This window comes from Protopterus annectens, chromosome 7.part0 (assembly GCF_019279795.1).
Source record: "Protopterus annectens isolate FY-2018-M chromosome 7.part0, PAN1.0, whole genome shotgun sequence".
NCBI lineage: Eukaryota > Metazoa > Chordata > Ceratodontiformes > Protopteridae > Protopterus > Protopterus annectens.
In genome coordinates this window covers 491,021,606-491,044,642 of record NC_056739.1, presented here as the reverse complement: position 1 = coordinate 491,044,642, position 23,037 = coordinate 491,021,606, and the positions used below count along the sequence as shown (strand labels likewise).

Sequence of the window (23,037 nt, the reverse complement as noted above, 5' to 3'; positions counted from 1 at the left end):
TACTAGGTTATTGACCCTAGGGCCTATACAAGCCCAGCCATAATAATTCCCTGGCTATTTCTTCCCACACTATTTACTTCCCTGGACCCCTGTCTAGCAGGGTGACTGACGTGATCCCCGGGAAGAATTTCGTTTCTCCCATCCAATCGTCAAGGTTCCTTTTGAAGAGGGACAAAGAGGCGCTCTGCTTAACATGTATGGGCAGTCTATGCCAGAGTCTGGGGAGTCTCTGGGTCAAGAACCTATCCCTCCAGCCTGTTTTGTTTATTGTGATGACACGGTTTAGATCCCTGGAGCGTGTGGCTCTGAGGGATTGGGATTTCTTTAAGTGTAGCATGTCCAACAGCTCTCTGTCTGACATGGTCTTGTATGTTAAGCAGAGATCGCCTCTGAGTAAACAATATGCGACAGAGTATAGCTGGAGTTTTTTTAAGGCAGTCAGTGTGGGACATCTGCTTTAGGCCTGTGACTGTTTTAGTGAGGCATTTCTGCGGCCTTTCCAGTTGTTGCAGATGTCTTGCGAGGTCCATACCAAATGGGGCGTTGTATTCTATAATGGGTCTAATGAGGGATGAGTACAGTGGGACAATGACCTCCTTTTTCCTGGATGAAAATGACTTGTTCCCTAGAGAAGGGGGGGCAGGTGCTGGGGATATACTGGATTACTGCTGGGGGGGATAGAGGGGTGAAGTTTTCACTGAACCTGTCTTCCAGCAGGTTGGTTATATTCACAGCATTTGTTTATGTGGTGTCCTTGACCATCAGTTCTGAGTACATTTGGGTGTTTCCCCTTAGATTGCGGATGTATGTGAAGAAAGCTTTATGATTGTCTTTAGCAAATGTGGCCAATTTGGACTCGAAGTTAGCTTTAGATGACTTCACTAACACCCTTACTTGCCTGTTTAGGCCAAAGAGATATTGCTTCTAATTTGGCACCTGTTCCTTCTTGGTCCCAGACAGTAATTTTTTCCTTTTGTTGTAGAGTTTATTTACAGCTGATGTCCACTAGACAGGTTTACTCCTTCTTGAGGAGGAGAATTTTGTCCCGTCAGATATTGCTGAATCCATGCATTTGTATAAATGGTCGTATAGTACTTTGGTGTAGGTTTAGACATTAGTGCCAGTTCCTACTGTTGGGGAGGGGGCTGTGAAGCTGTTTAGACCTTCCCTAAGCAGGCTGTAATCAGCTTTGGAGAAGTTTTTTTGTTTAACTCTAGCTGGGGGGTGGGGAGTCAGGGGGAAATGGTGACTTTGAGGTCGCTTTGTGGTCTGATCTTACCAGGGATGGTGACATTGCAGGGATGCTGCACTGGTTTTCTATGTTGGTTAGTACGATGTCCAAGATGTTGTCACCTCTTGTGTGGGGTGTCAACCATCTGGTCCAAGGCATTGGCACAGACGAAGTCAAGGAATCTTTGAGCATTTGTGTTCTGGCCCGAGTAGTTCTTCTAATCAATGGTTGGGTAGTTAAAATCAACCAGGATCAGAGTACAGGGTTGAATCATAATAGATTCAGTGAGGTCCAGATAGGTGGCATGGGTGTTCTAAGTCAACGCTGGGGCCTGTAGCTAACTATGATTTGAACAGGGATCTTGTCAACCATTAACTGCACCTGGAGCATCTCCTGTGCATCATACTGTTTGACCGGTCTGAAGGTTTGTACATCTTTAATACATATTGAAACACCACCTCCTTTGGCTTTGCTGCCCTCATTTTGGGGTTTGTATGTATGATAGGATGAGAACCAGGTACGGCTGGGGTGCTCTCTGCAGCTTTGAGCCACGTTTCTGTGATTGCACAAACGTCAGCATCGTCCAGGGTTATCCAGACAATGCAGTCAGTGTAAGACAGAAATACAGTACTGGAAGAAATGTCATCCCATCACGTTGTACATGCACGTGCGTGTACACACACTCACACACACACACTCACACACACACACACACACACACACACACACACACACACACACACACACACACACACACACACACACACAAACACACACAAACACACACACAGCTACAAGCACTTTGCGGACTTGACAATCCACCTACACGCATGCCTTTAGGATGTAAGTAAAAACAAAGCTCCTGGAAAAACCTGCACAGACACAAGAAGGACATGGAGACTAGGCTCTGAAGCTTCTTCAAGAGGAACCCAAATAGGAAATCAAAGTTCAGAGAGGCAGCAATGCTAACAACTGCATCAGTGTTACAAATGAATGAACCTTTCACATGATACGTCAAAGGATTAGCCTAATTCAACAAATGTTTACTTGTTCAAACCAAGTCAGGGTCAGAAAAAAAGAAAACTGAGTAGTTTGAGCTATCAAACAATAATTCAGCAGAAGCACTGCTCTCCACAAAATTTCTGCAGCCCCTCCCATCCCAAATAAACCACCACTCTCCAATGTTCCAGACTGGCAAATATAATAAAAAGTGTGCCGAAGCATACAAGCATTTTCAGTTCCTCATACAGTAAATATGTTTACAAAAGTATCCTGCTCAGCTGTCATTTTGTAGCTTTACTGTTTACCTGAAGTTACAATGAAGTGAGAAGCTCCCCCCCTCGGAATTCCTCCAATGCATATAATTACACATTTTAATTAAAGCTTATTCTTCCATCTGCAGCTCCTCCACCATGTAAAAATTAAAGTTATGTACCCAATGTAAATCAGCATCTGTGTTGTCTGTTTTCATCCTTCCTCAACTGAGGGGTCTCGAATCCGCTGTTGGATCTGTCCTCAGCCACTTTGACAGACTTTAGGCTCCATGGCTCGAGCTTCTCCCCTTATCCATAATCTCCTTCTTCTCAGTTACATCAGATTGAGTTTGCCTTGTATTCAGCTAACCAGAATATTATAAAGTATCATCAAGCATTGCCATCCTCTGAGGTAAAACAACAAAAGCCCAAAGACAGAGCAAGAGATGAAGGAGAAGCAGCAGCAGCCCTGAAGCTCACATAGCAGGAATGACAGGGAAAAACCCCTCAGGACATTTTAGCAGAATATCAAATGAGAAGGGGGCTAGAGGGTGGGAATTTGAGGAAAGGCAAAAACAGACAACACAGATGCAGAGTTATGGTGAATACATAACTATAATATCTGATGTCTTTTTCATCCATTCCTCAACTGATGAGACAGAGTCCCCAGCTGAAGTAATCCTGAGTGTTCCTCAAAGAAAGATATTCCGGAGTGTAGCAAAGCCAAATGTTGCCCTACTCCAAAATAAAATATACAATTTGTAATGAGTTACAAATCTGTAAACACTGGACCATGTATCAGGCTGCACAGATGTCATCTATAGAAGCTGTGGACCAAAAGATGGATGATGTGGCCATATATTTGGTGGAGTGTGCCTAGGTGATTTGGATAATGATAATCCTTTACTGCTGAAGATAAAAACAATGCAATTACTGAGCCATCTAGCCAAGGTTACTTTTGATACTGCTAAAGAAATAAACAGTTGTTCTGATTTTCCTGAGTCTTTAGTTCTGTGAATATAGAATCTTAAGTTGTCTAAGAACATCCAACAAATGAAGCACGTTTTCTCCCTTGTTAGAAAATTTTGGAAAGAAGACTGGTAGGTTAAATGACTGGTTAAAACTGGTTTCTGATGCCAACTTAGGCAGATAGGAAGAGTTAGTCCGAAGGGATACTCTATCCTTATGAAAAATCAGGTAAAGTGGCTGGAACGACAGTGCCTGGAGCTCTGATACCCATCTAGCTAATGTAACTGTGACCAGGAAAAGAGTTTTCCATGTCAGAAACTTTAATTCTGTCTTGGCTGAAGGCTCAAAGGGAGGTTTAGTGAAAGCATGAAGGATAACTGTTAGGTCCCATGTCGGAATGGTGTCCTTAATACGGGGCTGAAGTAGAAGAGTACCTTTTGAGAAAAGCCTTACAAAATTTCAAGAAGGCTGGAGAGGAATGGTTTTTCCCTAGGTAAAAATTTGAGATGGCAGCAAGTTGTACTTTAATTACTAAATAACTAGCTCCATTATTGACAATGGAAGTGAGAAAGTTGAAAACAGACATGAGCAGGAGCAGAAAAAGGGATTTAACAGTCTCTGAAGGGCCCAAAAAGAAACTTTTCCATCTGCTCTTATAAACTTTTCTGGTAGAATCTTTTTGGGATGATACAAGAATGTGATGAACTGGGGAAGAAAGCCTGGAGTTTCTAGCCATGAGTGGAAGTAAAGAAACCATGTGGTCAATCTGAGGGATTGGATTCTGGGTGAGGCAATCTGGATGGGTGAGACAGAAGGTCCTGAATAGAATCAAGCACCCAGGGTGGGTAAATTAAATGAGGCCACAGGAAGGGGAACCACACTTGACAAGAGCAGAATGGAGCAATGAGGATTACCTTGCTTTTCCACTTCAATGCTTTCTGGAGAAACTTAGGAATGAGGGGAATGGGGGGGGGGCATATTGAAGACTGCAGGGTCAGTCATGAATCAGTTAGTCTCTCGGTGACTCTAGAGAGATCAGGCAAAATACCTCCTGCACTTGAAAATGAGGGGAGAAGCAAAGAGGTTGCAGCATGGTTAGCCCTACTGGCAAAAATATAATTTCTAACATGGACTGATTGACAGACCACTCATGAGGGAATAAAATGCTCAGTTTGTCTGCCAGAACACTGGTTTTCCACGGAATATGCATTGCCAATAGAAAGTAGCCAGAAGAGATTGCCCATTGCCACACTTTCACTGGCTCTCACAAAGGGGCTGATATACCAGATTAATGACATTCTGTCCATCTGAACAGCAATTATCCCTACAGGGATGACTGCTCTTCACATGGACAGTATGTCAGTAGTCTCATACAGACTGCAAATCCAATAGAACTACTTATTTCTAGGATACTGATGTGAAGATTGGGCTCTAAATGGGACCATGTACCGTGGACTATCCTTACCAAGTAATGCCCCACCCACCTTTGGGAGGCACCTGGTGCCACTGTAGCCTTGGGTGAAAGTAGAATAAAGGGGTGGCCCAAAGGCACAACTTCTGCATGAATCTACCAGGCTGTGTGTTTCTTGAAAGTATTTGTAATATGAATGGGTGCCATCACAGGATGGTGCCCTTTTGACCACTGTACCCCTAGAGTCCACTGTAGAACCTTGTGAAAACATGCTAAGGGCACCAAAATTATTCAAGCTGCCATTGATCTGAGAAGCTTAACACTAATTTGGCTGGAAGAGAATGAAAAGAAGGGATGAATAAAGCCTGACTTTGTAGTGTGTCTAGTTTTGTCTGTGGCAAACATGTGATCTGAGTCGCTGTATCTAGATGGGCACCAATGAACTTCAGAGACTGAGTAAGGGACAGTTGAGACTTGGTGTAGTTTATTGTAATGTCTAGTCAGAGACACAGACGGAGCAAGAAATCCTTGGTTTGGATTGCTTGGGTGAAGCAGAAAAGTACAGTTTTGTACCTACCATAAATGTAGATGTCCGAACTGGATAGCATCTGCAGTCATAACAACTGGGTTGTCCTGTCGTCAGGCAGCCCTTCAGTCGGCCGGATTCCAAAGTCCGGGTCCGGCTTCGGCTGATGTCGCACTTCTCCCGACGTCATCTCTGTTGGTCTTCGGGTATAAAAGCATCAGCCGACGCCATTTTCCTCAGTGTTTCTTGCCCCAGATGCCAGTAGCCCTCTTGAAGGCTAAAATTTGGATAGATGCCAATGTTTCCAAAAGATAGAGGTAAACACAAAAATAAGCATGTATGTACATTTATACAAACAAATACACCATAAAGACTCCCCCACCAGCTAGCTATTAGGAGGGTAAACACCCTAGGAGTACCATAGAGGGAAGGAGGGAGGGTAATCCTGACTGCAGATGCTATCCAGTTCGGACATCTACATTTATGGTAGGTACAAAACTGTACTATGTCCTTCATGGATGCATCTGCAGTCATAACAACTGGGTAGAATACCATAGCCAACTAGGGAGGAGGATAAAGGTAGATTATGGTGTGTTTAGGATCCCTTGCAGTACAGCAGTGGCAAACCCTGCTCGGGATCTGGAATATAGAGGCAAATTATAATGCTTGGCAAATGTATGCACGGAGGTCCAAGTAGCCGCCTCAATAATGTCTTTGGTTGCCACTCCTCGTAAGAAGGCTGTGGTAGTGGCTGTTGCCCTTGTAGAATGAGGTCTTATGTTCTGTGGAATTGGTTTTCCATGGAAGGAGTAACAGAATCGTATGCAATTTCCTATCCATTTGGAGATTGTCTGTTTGGAAATAGCTTTTCCTTCCCTTCCTGTTGCATAGGCTACAAAAAGTTGGTCAGTCTTTCTGCTATTTTTGTTCTGTCCAAGTAGTAGCGTAGCTGTCTATGTACATCCAAGGTATGCAGTATTCTTTCCCTCTGTTTTGTGGGTTGGGAAAGAAGGTAGGTAGGTGGATTGCCTGGTTTAAAGACACTCTGGATACCACCTTAGGCATAAATGTAGGATTAGTCCTCATGGACACTCTATCTTGGTGGAAGATTAGGAAGGGTTGCATTGCCATTAAGGCCTGTAGTTCTGAAACCCTCCTTGCTGAAGTAATTGCCAGTAGGAAAGCAGTTTTCCATGACAGGTGTTGTAGGTCTGCTGTTGCTGCTGGTTCAAAGGGTGATAGTGTCAACTTTTCTAGCACAAAGTTTAAGTCCCAAGCTGGTAATGGTGGTTTCCTTGGAGGTTTTACATTCTTGATTCCTCTGAGGAACTGCCTGAGCAAAGGGTGCGAAAAACAGGTGGATCAAAGCTGTATTCTGCTGAAATAGCTGATGCATGTATCTTGATGGAGGAGTAGGACAGGCCTGAATGAAGAAGTTCGGCCAGATACTCCAGAATGTTAGGCATATCTATGTTTGACACATCTTTTCCTCTTTCCGTACTCCAAATGACAAACCTTTTCCATTTTCCAGCATAGTTCCTTCTTGTTGAAGGTCTGCGTGCTTCAAGAATAATGTCTTTAACTCTTTGGGAAAGTTCTGGATTAGCTGCTGCTATGTGATGTTCCATGCAGTCAGTTGCAACGTTTTAGGTTTGGATGTATGATGCTGTAGTTGTTCTGAGTTAACATCAAAGGCATCAGGGTATTAGCCACATATTGTTCGAGACATGCACCTCAGCAGCGCGTACCAGCGTTCTCTTGGCCAGTTTGCTGCTATCAGGATTATCCTTGGGCGTTCTTCCTTGATTTTTAGTAGTACTTTGTGTATCAAGGGAAGAGGTGGGAATGCATATGCTGTTAGGCCTTTCCAGCTGAAGGAGAGCGAATCCACTTTCCATGCTAGTGGGTGGAATGTCCTTGTGCAGAACTTTTTGAGCTGGTGATTGAGAGGTGATGCGAATAGATCTATCTGAGGCATTCCCCATTTCTTTGAGATGGTCTTGAAGATGTCCGGGTGCAGCTTCCATTCGTGGGCAATCGATGTGGTTCTGCTTAATATGTCTGCTAGAGTATTTTCTTTTCCCGGTACAAATATTGCCTGTAACTGGATGTTGTAGCTGAGTGCCAGGGTCCACAGCTCCAAAGTCATTCTGCATAGGGGGTATGAATGAGTGCCTCCCTGTTTGTTGATGTACCACATGACTGTGGTGTTGTCTGTCCTTATCATCAACTGGCCCTCTTGGAGAAATGGTTTGAACTTTTGGATTGCCAGTTTACTGCCAGCATTTCTTTTAGGTTGATGTGCAGGTGAAGTTGGTCCTGTGTCCACAATCCTTGCACGCATTTGTCCAGCATGTGGGCCCCCCATCCTAGGTCTGAAGCGTCTGTTGTGATGGTCTGGCTTGCTTGACATCTGCGAAAGGGTAGGCCTGGGTTTGACTGACATGCCTGAGCCCACCATAGGAACTCCTGCTTTAAGCATGGAATTAGTGGGATTTCTGTTTCTAGGCTGTGTCTGTGTTGGGACCATAAATTCTTTAGGTACCACTGTAGTTTTCTCATATGTAGTCTGGCAAATGGGACCAAGATTATGCATGATGCCATGAAGCCCAAGGCCTGCAGTACTTTTCTTGCTGTTAACTTGTTCAGTTTTGTTAGTGCCAAGAAGTAAAGAGGGAGTTCTTTTTGTTTTTCTGTAGTCAGGAATGCCATTTGTTTCACTGTGTCCAATTCCGCGCCCAAGAATGTCCTTGTTTGGGATGGTATCAGCCTTGACTTTTGTAAATTGACTGTGTATCCCAGTGCTTGTAGCAAGTAAATGACCCTTTGTAAATCTGTTGTCAGCTTGCTTTTGTTGTCCCCTTGTAGCAGGCAGTCGTCCAGGTATGGGTAAATTTGAATTCCCTGTAGTCTGCAATGGGCGATTACTGATGCCAGGCATTTTGTGAATACTCTGGGCAGTAGATAAGCCAAAGGGCAATGCTGAGAATTGATAGTGCTCTGATCCTGCAAGAAATCTGAGGTATCTTCTGCAGATTGGTCGAATGGGGACGTGCAGGTATGCCTCCTTGAGATCTAGAGTTACCAGCCAAGACTCCTTGCCCAGCATGGGAAGAAGTTGCTGTAGGGTCAGCATTTTGAATTTTGGGACAATGATGTATGTATTTAAGGTGGACAGGTCGAGAATTGGTCTCCAACTTTTCCTTTCTTGGAACTAGGAATAGTCTGGAGTAGAACCCCTTTCCTTGCTCTGCTGTTGGCACTCTTTCCACAGCTCTCATGTTTGCTAACTCCATTATCTGTTGTAGTGCCTCTGTTTTTGATTTGGAGGTAGATTTGGCATTCCTCTTTTGACTGGTAAAGTGTGGAAGTGAAACCGGTAACCTTGATCTATGGTTTGTAAAATCCACTTGTCTTTTGTTATGTAGTGCCAGTTCTTTGAAAATAAGGTTAACTTTCCGCCTAGAGGAGCTGCTATTTGTTCCCTGGTAGGCGGATTTAGGGTTAAGTCACTGTGGTTGTGCTGATGTAGTGGCAGTGGTTGTGTCTGTGCCTCTGTTGTTACCTTGCCACTGTCGTCCTCTGTAGGCACCTCCTCTGGATTGGTTTCTGCCTCTGGAACGTCTATTCCTGCCCCTTTGAAATTTTGTGGAGTCAGGAAAGGACCAATTTTTGGCAGACCAGTTCCTGCTAAACCTTGGGGGTTGAACCTGCAAGAAATCTTTAACCGTTTGAACAGATTTTGCCTTTTCTTCCATTTTCTTCATAACCTGCTGGGCAGGTGTACCAAACAAACTTGTCTTATCCATAGGAGAATCTAGCAACTTAGCTTTAACATGATCCGGTAAAGCTTGCTCCTTTAGCCATGCATGCCTTCTTATCACTGTGCCAGTCATGGCTGATCTAAATGAAGCCTCCAGTGCATCATAGCCACATTTTAAGGAATGGTTGCTAACCTGTTGTATGTTATTTACCATTTCTAATACATATTTCTTATCAAGAGATTCATCAGTGGTTAGTTTTTTAGTTAACTGATCAAGCATAAACTCTTGGTATTGTATCATGTGGAACTGACAGTTTAAAGCTCTAGCTGAGAGAGTAGCTGAAGTGTAGACCTTTTTACCCCATCTGTCTAATGACCTTGCTTCCCTTTCAGAAGGAATAGGGTTTTTAGCTGTGGTCGCGGCTACTGCCTTGGGACCCTGGGATATAGTTTCGGGGGTCTGCAAGTGGGGCCTTGTAAAGGTGGTGATGAGTATCTGGCACCCTGTAAAATCTCTCTGGTTTGGCAGGGGCTGGGGGTAAAGAATCTGGAGCGGAGCAGACATCACTGAAAGCATCATCCACCACAGAGAGAACAGGAGGTATAGCTAAGGGCCTGTGCTGTGGGAGGTGCAGAAAGGTCCTAAGTCTTTTTCTGGAGTCTGAAAAATCCTGTTGCTGCCATTGGAACTGCTCTCGCATGGCATGTAAGGTTTCCCCAAAGGAGAATTCTTCTGGTGGGGAAGCAGCTGGAATGGATTCTTCAGCATCAGAATCTTCAAAATTGGAGAAAGGAGCCTCTGGCTGGTCAGTTATGTCTGATTCGTCAGCAGAATCATCAGAGGACACTGGCTCAGGGGCTCTGCCCTAGGTCTCTTCTCTGGGGGCTGAGAGGCCCTGTCTGGGTGAGATTGAGATCCTCTAATTAATGAAATTAAATCTTCTGCCAAAGTAAGCATTTGAGAACTAGAAGAGGGCCTGGTTGTGGGGGGTTTAACAGGCACTGTCTTAGTAGTCTTGGCTGCTTTAGCCCTGGCGAAGGCCTTAATGGACATGGCTGCTGGAGGCCTAGCAGCACCACGTGCTGGGGTAGAGACATCCAAGGGAATGGTGTCTGATAAGTCAGTGGCAACCACCGTAGTGGATAAAATTTCTGAGGCCGATTCAAGAGTGGTAGCAGGGGCCTCAGTTGTAGAGATAGGTTCAGCTGTACTTTGATCAGTTTTCTCGGTTTCGGCTGAAACCGAGACACTCGCGGTTTGCTTAACCATGGTTTCGGCCGAAACCGCGGACCGCGAGTGTCGGTCTTTATCTTTGCGTTTTTTGGCAGATTGGGTAGTCGGAGGATCCGACGGCATAATGTACGCAAAATCAGAACCGAAAAACTGTTCTGCAAACTCCGACCGACGCCTAAGCGTTCGTCGGTTGAAAGAAGCACAGGCCGAACAGGCTGCTACGTCGTGGGCTGGGCCTAAACAAGGCAGACAATAAGAGTGGAAATCTTTATGAGGTATTTGTTTCCCACAGGTTAAACAATTATTAACTTTTTCTGACATCGGCTGAGGCAAGAAAGAGTCCCCAACGGCGTACTTAGCTTTAGAAGTCTTCGAAGTAGTATTCGGTAGAAGTAATCTCTGGATCCGACCGACCGGCACTTGCGAACAGCTTCTGCTTCGGGCGCCACGCGGCAAGAAAGACTGGGGAAAATGGCGTCGGCTGATGCTTTTATACCCGAAGACCAACAGAGATGACGTCGGGAGAAGTGCGACATCAGCCGAAGCCGGACCCGGACTTTGGAATCCGGCCGACTGAAGGGCTGCCTGACGACAGGACAACCCAGTTGTTATGACTGCAGATGCATCCATGAAGGACATGGAGCCAGTCTTCTAGATAAGGAGACTCCCAGAATCTGTGCAGTCTCAAGTGAGCCACAACCACTGCCATGCACTTGGTGAAAACCATGGGGGTTGTGGTGAGATCAAAGAGCAGGGCTCTGAATTGATAGTGACTAGAGTAAATTTCTCTTGGACCACCTGTGTATCTTGATATGATAGTATGCATCCTGTGTTTTACAAATTGATTCAGATTGCTGAAATTGAAAACTGGTTTTAGGTCCCATCTTCTTTGGCACTAAAAAGCTCTTGAGTAGGTCCTGGAGCCTTGCTGGTCTGGGGTACCAGCTGGCTGACTCTTTCTCAGTAGCTTTTCTATTTCTATGCCTGCTGCTTTCCTTGGACTGGGTGGAATGTCATAAACTCTTCTGTTGTGTTTTGAGGATAGAAGGGAAAATGGTATGTAATAACTTCTGAATATTATACTCTGCCCCCAGGTATCTTTGGTAATGGCTATCCAGGTTCCTGAGTGTACAGATAAGTGCCCCGAATTGCCTCCAGAGTGCAGCACTTGGGTAACCCTTCAGGGATGCCGAGATGGCTCCTCAGAGAAGGGACGTCTGAAGCCCTGATGTTGCAGACCACCTCTGACACAGGTTGGCACCTTCCATTAGAGTTCCCCTCTACTGTGAGGGGATCTTTCTCCATAGGAGTTCTGGGAAGAACTTTGTGTCTTTCAGAAACACATCTTTCTGCCACCTCTCTGGTTCTTTGAGAAGGTACTATGAGGGGTAGAATAACAAATTCCCATGGTAGATAATGCCTTCCCATCTTGTTCACTCAAAGACAGAGGAGCCTCTTTCACCTTAGGGCTAAAGAAGTTGGATCCATCAAAGGGGTCATTAATGAATGAAGACTTCAAGGGTTCCACAAAATCATAAAGGAGCATCCAGACATGCCTTCTAATGGCTATTCCTGAACCCACAGCTCTAAAAGCTCCCTCTAAGGCATGAAGGATCAAGCTCATGGAAGCATTAGACAGGGACTAGAGAGTGGCCAATTGCGAAGATACCACCTTCTTGTTCTCTGCAGACATGGGCCCCAGAGGATATTGGAAACATGTTTGATCAATTCCTTTTAAAATCTCGTAACATGTGCCAGATAATTCAGTGACTTGAGGGCAAAAAGTCATTGAAGCATAGATATGCTTCCCAAATCTGTCCAATGCCCTGGACTCTCTGTTAGGGGATGGAAAGAAAAACTCTGTTCTGGCTGCAGCAACCACCACAGTATCTGCTATTGCAATGAACTCTATCTTTGGGTGCAGCAAGGTATTTGTCTGGGCGTTTGGGTATACATTCTGTGACATCCGGATCCTTCCAGGCCCATCAGGAGATAAGATCTACCATCTCATCTGCCGGGGAGGACTATCCAAATCGTAGCTGAGCTGTCTTTGAAAGCCTCCTGGAAAACTGACTCCTCTTGGGAAGGGGGATCAGAAGACCAACCATCTTTCTGTCTCAAAGTCTGAGTATTTCACCAAAGGAGATGTCCTCAAGGGGTGACCTCTGGGACCCTTCTTCGTCAAGTCAGTGTCTTCGGTTAAAGACTCTTGTGAAGAGTCTAAGTGTCTCTTCTTACATGTCCACTTCCAGGGTGCTCTTTGGTGGATGGCTCCAGACAGGACTTGGAAGTGCCTGCAGAATCCTGAATGAGGACAGTATTCAGGCTTGACCACACTGGCTGTGAAGATGGGATAAGATTAAAAGACCCATCATCCACAGTAGAGAGTTGAGTATGGGATGTACTGGGGGGGGGGGGGTGAAGAATGTCTTTGTTACTAAGGTGGAGAAAGTTCTCTCCGCTGCATCAAATGCTGAAGCCATGTGAGAACCAAGTCTCAATCTCAAATGATCGATCTCAAATGATCTGTAGAAGTCTGTGCTGGATGGAACCCAACACCCCCCCCCCCTCCTCATGCTCCAGCCTTGACGTAGTGGTCAGAACCAAAATGTCTAGCACTGAGGCTCCAAGAGGAAGGGCCAAACCTGACAACATTGAAATTGAACCCAGCCCCCCAGATCTGACATTACCAATCTGAGACCCTTCCGGGTCCGACAAAATCAGAGCTACCTGGAACAGAGGAGATCATAGAGGGCCAGGCCTTCTGATTCGAAACAGATAAGCTTGGAAGTCTCGGATCTGAAATCTCCGAAACCAGAGGATGGACTGGAGTAGGAGTCAAAGTTTAGGGTCGTACAGCAGGAAGGCTCATGGATCTAATGGGAGCCGGAGCCCGAATAACACCCAATTGAATCTGGTTTCTGAGAAACTTACGCATCATGCTATCCACATCCACTTCTGTTAGGGTCAAAAATGACCTGAGGGAAGAGAATGTTAAAGGTGGACAGGATACCCTTCAAAGAGTGTTCTGCAGGAAAGGAGAGTGCATCCTCAAAATCACTGGCTCCAGACAAAATTTGGCTAAGGCTTGAGCTGACAGGCTTAACTTAGGTCTGATAAGAGAGTGTAGTTGGATCTGTGGATTTCAACATAGTCAGGGTTGGACCCAAAGAGGTTGACAAATTCAAAATATTTTCTTGAACAGAATGGAGTCTGAAGAAGCTGAAGGAGGAGAGCAATCAGAGGAACACTTCCTCGATTCTTTGCTTTTGTCTGCTGCCTCTACTGAAGATTTTTTTAAAAGAGGATGGAGCTCCAGAGGTAAAAGAAGATAAAAGAAGACGACCTTTTAGAATCAATTTGTTTTTCCTTTCCAGCAGAGCCCTGTGGTTAAAACTAGCACAAATGTCACACTCAGTATTCAAATGTCTTGGTCCTAGACAATAAATGCACTTGGTATGATTATCTGAGTTTGAAATTTTGTACCCGCATGAGGCGCACTTCTTAAATCTAGTTGGTATCTTTGATATATCAATATAGCCATCAACAAGAAGAAGACAGGAGGCAATCAGCTAGGAAAATATATCAGCAATGGTAAAAGCAATACCCAAAGGTAAAAATGTAAAGAATTCACTAATATGGTAAGCTGAGAAGTACCAACAAACAGGTAGCAAACTGAAGGAAGCAAGGGATCAAGGCCCAACACTACAGTAACAAGAAGAGTAGGAACTAAAAGTCCTTACAAGAAAAAATAAAGATAAATCTCCCTTTTTTGTTGTTTGATTTTAAATCAGAAAAGAAGAAAAAGTTAAAAAAGAGACACACAAAAAAAAATGTCAATAAAGTACTGATTCATTCTGACCCGCTCGAGTTAATGGTGATCGTGTCCAAACGCTGAAGCAGCAAATGAGATCTGAGGTAACTGAGGAGAAGAAGGGAATTATGGATAAGAGGAGGAGCTTGAGCTAATGAGTCTAAAGTGTATCAAAGTGGCCAAGGACAGATCCAACATCAGATCTGAGACCCCTCAGTTGAAGAACAGAAGAAAAAAATATATATGTAACATAGGGGTTAGTGGTGGTTAAGACACTCTTTTTGCCAGCCCACTATCTTAGCACTGACTATTGTGAATATTTCCAGATTTCAGTCTGACATGTCTGTACAAGAGTATCTGAAATGAAATACTGATGCACAGTTCAAATTAGAATATACAGATTTTTTAATATTTTAATATGTGGACTAGTAGACTGGCACAATGACCTTTTGCAGACATTAACACAGGTCATACACTTCAAATTTTTTGCTCAAGCATTCTAAACAAAGCCAAAAATAATGAAGTGACAAAGGCTCGAAATTAAGGCCAAATTATAAATATTACACTGACTTAAAAAGTTAACAGAACAACATGGAACCTCCTTTGCCCATTCCACATGACGATCCACCTTACTCCCTAAGATGAGGGACCTCTCCTGGATGGACAGACGACTGACAGAAGGATGCCACCTACTTCTGCCAGGGAAAAACTTAGGTCAGTTCTGGTGAAATGCCAATCTTAAAGAGCCTATTTGTTTTCTTGTTCTAACTCCTACTGTCCCACTGTAGCCAGCGCACTTGCCATCTCTGGATATAATGGGCAAACATGCTGCTTGGTCGGTGATTGTCCCAAACTCTTCATACTGTCTTGCTGCAATAACTACCCTCCTCTGTCAGTATAGTAGCAGAGAGAGTTGTCTTCCTTCACCTCCCCGCACTACCCCCACGGCCTGAATAAGCAAGTTGGCTTAGCCATGTTCTACTACCCTCCCCTAGTCAGCTACCCAAGCTTCCTGGCTGGTACTTCAACCTGGTTTGTAGTCAGGGCTTTATCCATCTGCATCACACTGTTTGGATTTGGATTTGGATGTTTGTTTTACAGATTTAGTAATAGTTTTTCAGAAAAATTATCCTAAAAAGAAGAAAAAGGAATACTCACTATACTTGTGGTGGGTACGATGACTGTGAGAGTGTAAAGGTCAAAAACACTGCAAGGGTTGAGGAATTTTAGTAAAGACATATGAAAAAGACACATAAATACATTAATTAAAGTCCAGAATCTCCACAGTAAGCTCAAATAGCATTTACCGACATCTATCTTGCTTTGTTCAGGAGACTACATCCTTGCCTGCAAAGAAATGCAAGAAGAACTAATCTTACGACCTGTTTTGAAGGACGTGAGGTGAACTAACAAAGAAAGAAAACAATATCAGACAGATGGACATGGGATGACCACAGACAATCAGGCTTCCCTTCGCATTAGTAAGACTTCTTTTTTCTGTTACTTCAGTGTCACAACTGCTATTTCTGCTTGTTGATTCCCTAGAGCAAAAGCAGTTTACCTGGCCAAGGCAGAGAATGTTACCATGGTAACAGACATATCTACTGATCACTTACAACTGTATTTATCGGTAGCTATCCACTGAAAACCTGTCCTCGCCATCCAGTATGCCTACTCTTATTTACTTTCTATCCTGAGTAACCATGGCAACATAAGACTTTGCTGCAGGAAAATAGGTGACTAAAACAGAAAGCAGGTTTTATTATTTTTAAAAAAACTCTGACATGTTTTACCTTGTCCTGGGAGTTGCAGATAGCCATTCTTCATGCTTTTCAAATGTTATTAAATATGATGTAATTTCCTGTCAAAGAAAAAGAATTACCACTGATTATGTTCACACATCATTTCTCAAACTGATAACAAAGAAGCACTGACATCTACTTAATGAGATAAAAAGAAGAGACTATATGAACATCTGTTTTCTGCAGTTGTACAACCACAGATTGGTATAAACACCAAAAAAAAATCCTAATGTTATTGTTTCATTGTTTTAACTATCAAACTGGCAAGCTACAGAGCTATTACGCTTACCTGGTTACAGTAAAGGATTTTAGAATTTCTGTATTTTACCTACTAGCACTAGTTGCTAATGGCAAAATAAATGTATACATACACAAAAGTACAGTTGTGTACACTTACCATAAATGTAGATGTTCGAGTGTATTCATTGTTGCAGTCATCACACTTGGATTATCTACCTGCAGGTAGCCCTCAGTCGGCCCGAATACCAGAGTCTTGGGATTTCTGCGTCGGATGCTGTCGCTTCTTCCATGATGTTAGGTCATCAGGGGTATAAAACAGGCAGCCGACGCCATTACATCAGTTTTTCTTGCCCCAAATGTCAGGAGCCCCCAAATAGGAAGCTAGTATATGGTGGGAACACCATCAGTAAAAAGTAAATACCACTGCCAGTAAAAATGGCCATAGAGAGGAGAGATAGAAAGGATAGATAAAGTCAGGGGGCTGGAGGAAGGGAAACCAGGACTGCAACAGTGAATACACTCGAACATCTACATTTATGGTAGGTACACAACTGTACTATGCTCTTCGTGTTTCACTGTTGCAGTCATCACACTTGGGTTGATTCCCAAAGCTGAGGAAGGGTGGAGGCAGTCAAGAAGTGTTAGGGCTGGCAGGCATTGTAAGACTGCTGTAGCAAATCCAGCTCTGGATTTAGAAAAAATAGGTAAGTGAAGGTGTGTACAGAACTCCAGGTTGCAGCTTCCAGAATGTCCCTGGTAGGGACGCCCCTGAGAAATGCTGTAGAGGTGAAAGTAGCCATAGTGGAATGTGGTCTGATCCCCTGTGGGGTAGGTTTTCCATGGTGCTTGCAGCAGAAATGGATGCAGTGTTCTATCCATTTGGAAATGGTTTGTTTTGAAATTGCCTTGCCCTCTGCCCCTATAGCAAAACTGACTAGCAACTGGTCAGATTTTCTGAAAGGTTTAGTCCTGTCAAGGTATAACCTGAGCGGTCTGTACACGTCCAAGGAGTGCAGGATCCTTTCCCCTTTATTCTGAGGATTAGGGAAGAAGGTTGGCAAACAGTTGAATTGATTTACAGCCACACTGACCACCACTTTAGGCATAAAGAACGGGTTAGTCCTGAGGGAAACCCTGTCAGCATGGAAAATAATGAAGGGTTCTGTAGCCATTAGCGCCTGTAACTCAGACACTCTTCTTGCTGAAGTTATGGCTAAAAGCAAGGCTGTTTTCCAAGAGAGGAACTTTAACTCTGCTGAAGCAGCAGGTTCAAAAGGGGGAAGTGTGAGCTTTCCCAGTACAGAGTTAAGGTCCCAGGCAGGGGTGGGTGCTCTCCTAGGGGGCCTTAAGTTGTTAGCACCCCTCAGGAACTGTTTGATGAGAGGGTGAGAAAATAGAGGTGGCTCAGTATTATAATGAGCTGAGATGGCAGAGGTATGAATCTTAATGGAGGAGAAGGATAGGTCTCTATGGAGTAGCTCTGCTAGGTAATCCAGGATTAGAGGTAAGAAGGGCACTGCTGTGTCCTTTCCTTGAGACTAATCACAAGAACAATATCTTTTCCACTTTTCAGCATAGGGTTTCCTAGTACTAGGCCTTCTGGCTTCAAGAATGATGCCCAGCACCTGTTTGATGAGGGTTGCTGGTGGTGTATTCAGTGGATAAGCCAGGCTGCAAGGTTTAGGGTTTGCAACTGTGGATGCAAAATCTGTCCCTCCTGCTGAGACAGCAGGGTAGGAGTCTGGTGAAGGTGCCAAGGTGGCACTGTTGTCAGACTGCATAAGAAGTGGGTATCAGTGATGATGTGGCCAGTCTGGGGCAATAAGAATTGCCCTTGGCCTGTCCTGTTTGATCTTGAGTAGTACTTTTGAGAGGGGGGGGGGGGCAGAGGGGCAAAGACATAAATTGAGAGGTTTTCCCATTGGAAGGATAGGGCATCCACCTTCCAGGCCCTGCTGTGAGGGTTCCTGGAGAAGAATTTGCTCAACTTGTGGTTCTCAGAGGAGGCAAATATGTCCACCTCCGGTGTCCCCCACCTCTGGATTAGAAGGTTGAAGGTATTGGGCTCCAATTTCCATTCGTGTGGGTCTAGGAGATTTCTGCTTAAGTCGTCTGCAAGTGAATTTTGTTTGCTTGGCAGGAACTGAGCTTGTAGATGCACTTGGTTGCTCAAGGCTGTGTTCCACAGGGCCATGGCTAACCTGCAAAGTGGGTAAGAATGGGTTCCCCCCTGCTTGTTTATGTACTACATAACTGTGGTGTCATCTGTTTTTATCAGCAGCTGTCCTGGAAGGATTAAGTATTTGAAGGCTGTCAGAGCACTCTGTACAGCTAGCATCTCTTTTTGACTGATGTGCAGGAGAATTTGGTCTGGGCTCCAGTGGCCCTGAATGCATTTGCCTGCCATATGAGCCCCCCATGCATAGTATGATGCATCTGTTGTCCGGGTTTGGGCAGCGAGGGGTTGAGTGAAAGGCAGTCCCTTGTTGTGGTTAAATGCTTCTGCCCACCAAAGGAACTCTGCCCTTAGACAATGTATGATTGGAATGATTGCTTCCAGGTCCTGAGAATGTTGGCACCAAAGACTTTTTAAGTACCATTGAAGTTTCCTCATATGCAGTCTTGCATATGGAAACAGCAGACTACATGAGGCCATGAACCCTAGGGCTTGCAGTATTTTCCTTGCAGATAGCAGGGTTCTGGTGGCCATTTGTTTGAAGTAGTTGGTCAGATGGACCTGTTTTTCTGGAGTGAGAAATGCCATCTGGGAAGTTGTGTCCAAGCTTGCTCCCAGGAATACCATCTTTTGACTGGGCACCAGTTGTGATTTATTTTCATTGATGATGTACTCCAATAAGTGAGAAGGCTTTTTACAAACACCAGGTGCTGAAGCAGCAATTCCTGACTGTCTGCCTGAATCAGGCAATCGTCCAGTTCTGGGAAAATTTGGATATTTTTCTGCCTGCAATATGCAATGGCTGTAGCCAGGCACTTTGTGAATACTCTGGGCACAGTAGATAAGCCAAAGGGAAGTGCAGAGAACTGATAGTGCATAGAGCCTGTCCTGAAGCGTAGATATTTCCTGCATGACTCCCTTATGGGGATGTGCAGATAAGCTTCTTAAGTCTAGAGCGACTAACCAGGCATTCTTGGCTAGCATAGGGAGAAGCTGTTGCAGGGTAAGCATTTTGAATTTTGGGACCACCAGAAAGGTGTTGAGAACTGATAGATCCAGGACTGGGCGCCAAGAGCCCTCTTTTCTGGGCACCAGGAAAAGTTGGCAGTGAATGGAAGTAGAATCTGTACCCCTGGGATACAATGTTTAGGACCCATTGGTCCTGAATAATGGACATCCAGTTTTTTGCATGAAGGGCAAGTTTTCCTCCTAGGGGCACAAGTAATTAGGCAGGGCTGGGAAGAATAATTGAAAAGTCATTGTTAGCTTTTTCCGTAAGGGGGTGGCTTACCACTCACTGTTTTTGAGGTGGGAGCACTCCATTGTTTAGATCTCTGCATACCCTGAAACTGTAGTCTGGGTGGCCTGTTTCCCCTTGGTTTGGACTGAGAAGGCCTGGAAGGGGCTGGAAAGGACCAGTTTTTAGAAGGCCAATGCCTACTGAATCTAGGTGGGTGTACTTGTAAGAATTATTTAACAGTTTGCATAGATTTAGATTTTTCTTCCATCTTTTTAAGAACCTCTTCTACTTTGGTGCCAAACAAACAGTCCTTATTTAAAGGAGCATCTAGTAATTTTGATTTGACATGATCTGGCAATGTTTGTTCCTTCAGCCAAGCATGCCTTCTCAGTACAGACCCAGTGACTGCAGCCCTGCAAGATGCTTCTAGGGCATCAAAGCCACACTGCAAAGTATAATTACTAACTTGGTTTGCAGAATGCATTATTAACTCTTGTAAATCTTTATTTTCTGTACAATCTGGAGCTAACCCCATTTTTATTTCATTTTATTTTATTTTATTTCCAGTTTGATAACCAGGGAGGTCCACTGGGCTCAAGGAGCCCGTTTTCAGTGGAGGCCCAGGGAGAAAAGCTCCATAAAACATAGTAGACATAGTAATAGTTAAGCAAGTAGTACATGTTAAAAAGTTAAACATAAGTAAAGTAAAATAGCAACATAGTATAATATACAATGCATATTTACATCTTGCATATTTTTTGTTTAATTAGTTCCATAATATGTTGCTGATACTTTAACATGTGAAACTGGCAATTCAATGCCCTGATGACAAGAGTTGCAGAGGTATTTACCTTCTTACCCCATCTGTTTAAAGCTCTGGAATCCCTGTCTGAAGGGGTAGGGCTTTTGGCTATCGAAAGCCTTAATACCTTTAGGTCCCTGGGAAATGGTCTCTGGATCCACAGTAAAGATTCTTGAAGAGAAATTTGTGAGAATCAGGTACTCTGTAGTACCCGTCAGGTTTTCTAGGGGTCGGGGGTAAAGTGTCTGGAGTAAGACTGGATTTCATGAAGACATCATCTACAACACCTAGGACAGGGGGTACAGCTAGAGGCCTGTGTTGAGGCAACTCTAAAAATTCTCTGAGTCTCTTTTTGGACTGAGGGTAGTCCTGGCATTCCCAGCGGAAATGCTCTCAAAGTATGCAAGGTTTCACCAAAAAAAAAAAAAAAAAATCCTCTGGGAGGGGAGGCATAGGGAATGGATTCCTCTGCATCTGAATCTTCATAGGTTGATAAGGGCATGTCCTGATAATCAGAAGGGTCAGAGTCATCGGACTCCTGGTCTGTAGAATTAGAATGAAACTCAATTCTTTGTCGCTTAGCAGGGGAAGGCTGGCTTCCACTAATTAGGGTAATAAGGTCTTCAGCCATTCTAAACATTTGTTTTTGTGACATGGGAGCTTGAGCATGTGCTTTGGTCATCGGTTTTCTAGGTGTCGTGCATACTCTGGGCTTAAGAAACTCGGTAGTTTTAGCTAAAAATAAAGTCATCAGTTTAATTCGAACATCAGTAGGTTCAGCAGCTCCGGACTGATCCAAGGCAGACACATCTGCAAATTCCATAGTCGAAGAAGCATCTTGCGGCATACCGGACTCCGAATGGGTCTCAGCAGAGGCCTGCGGATCTGAAGAAGTGTGCATCAAGGGCTGCAAAGGCGTCTCACTGAGTACCGGCGGACTGATGACTAGCTTAAAGGAAGCGTCGTCGGCAGTTTTGGACCTATGCGGTCTGTCTCTGTCTTTATCTTTACGTTTTTTTCTGAAGATCAGTAGTCAGATGCCTTATTGAGGCCATTTTGGAATATGGAGAACGAGAGCAAAAGAATTTAGCAACAAAGATAGCCTGACGACGAATGGTTCGTGCGTTAAATAAGGCACAAAACCGACAGAGAGGGACGTCGTGGTCTGGGCCTAAACAGGTGGCGCAGTAAGAATGAAAATCTCTGTGAGGTATTTGCTTTCCACAGGCAAGACAATTGTCAACTTTTTCTGACATCGTTTAGAGCAAGAAAAAAGGATTCCCAACGGGGTACTTAGCTTTAGAAGACTTCAGGTTTGAAACTTGAAAAACAAAAATTTCAGGTAGCGACCGGCACTTGCAAACTGCTTCTGCTTCGGGCTCCTCGGCAGGAAAGACTGATGTAATGGCATCGGCTGCCTGTTTTATACCCTTGACAACCTGACGTCGTGGAAGAAGCGACAGCATCCGAGGCAGAAAACCCAAGACTCTGGTGTTTGGGCCGACTGAGGGCTACCTGCAGGCAGATAACCCAAGTGTGATAACTGCAACAGTTAAACACGAAGAACATCAACAGTTCTGAGAAGCTCTTCAACATATCTGGGTACATACACAAAATACTAACATGTATCACCTCTACACAGACATGTATATATTGTGTGAATGTGTGTGCCCAAGGTCCAAGTGTGAAATATACAAGGTCAAGCCAGGAATACTGAAAACCCAGAAGTTCAAATGAATCACATGAAAGTTCAAAGAATTCAAACTGTCAATGCACGGGATCATGGTTAAGCGAGGATTGGAGTTTTGCTACTTTCCCCACTGTAGTGCAACCTTGGAGTTTGTATATATAATTAGCAGAGGGGGCTTCCACCCTGTAAAAAGGTTGGTGTTAGTGTTTGTAGTTTGCTGGTCGAGCTTCCAGGTTTTCGATATTCCCTGCTAGATCTTCTAAGGTTCACTCTTGTGGGACTTTCAGCTTATGATAGGGATCATGCACTGACATACATAAATACATATTACAGACATGTTTGTGTAAGAGTGCTAAAATTAAAAAAAAAAATATATATATATATATATATATATATATATATATATACACACACACACACACACACACACACACACACATATACACAAAAATACATACACACACACATATATATATACATATATATATGTATACATATATATACATATATATATATATATATATATATATATATGTGTATACATATATATATATATATATATATATATATATATATATATATATGCATATATACATAGATAGATAGATAAATAGATAAATTAATTATTGTCTATCACTGTCTTTTCCCCTTCAACCACAATACTGCTCTAGAAATTAGACACAATTTAACAAAATGAAATTTTGTAACAAAAATAAGAGCTTGGCCTTCAAAGTCAACAAACATAACAAAGCAACTTCTCAAAAACATATTAATCCTGCTACCTACAGTAGTGAGGAAAAATCACTGGAGGTAAATTATGTTACTAAAAATCTAAGTACAGTAATAAAAAAGGCTATTACATTTGATTAACAAGTTGATAAGGGGA

General features: G+C 43.7%; 1 protein-coding gene across 5 annotated transcripts in view; it reads right to left on the bottom strand.

Annotated features, from left to right (window-relative positions):
• Positions 1 to 23,037, bottom strand: part of CAMTA2 (calmodulin binding transcription activator 2) — a 2,181,461-nt gene that overhangs the window by 1,376,339 nt on the left and 782,085 nt on the right. For all 5 annotated transcript variants that reach the window (XM_044077091.1, XM_044077090.1, XM_044077092.1 and 2 more), the window contains one exon: positions 15,995 to 16,062. In XM_044077091.1, coding sequence (XP_043933026.1) covers positions 15,995 to 16,062 — 68 coding nt within the window. The remainder of the gene's footprint in view (positions 1 to 15,994; positions 16,063 to 23,037) is intronic.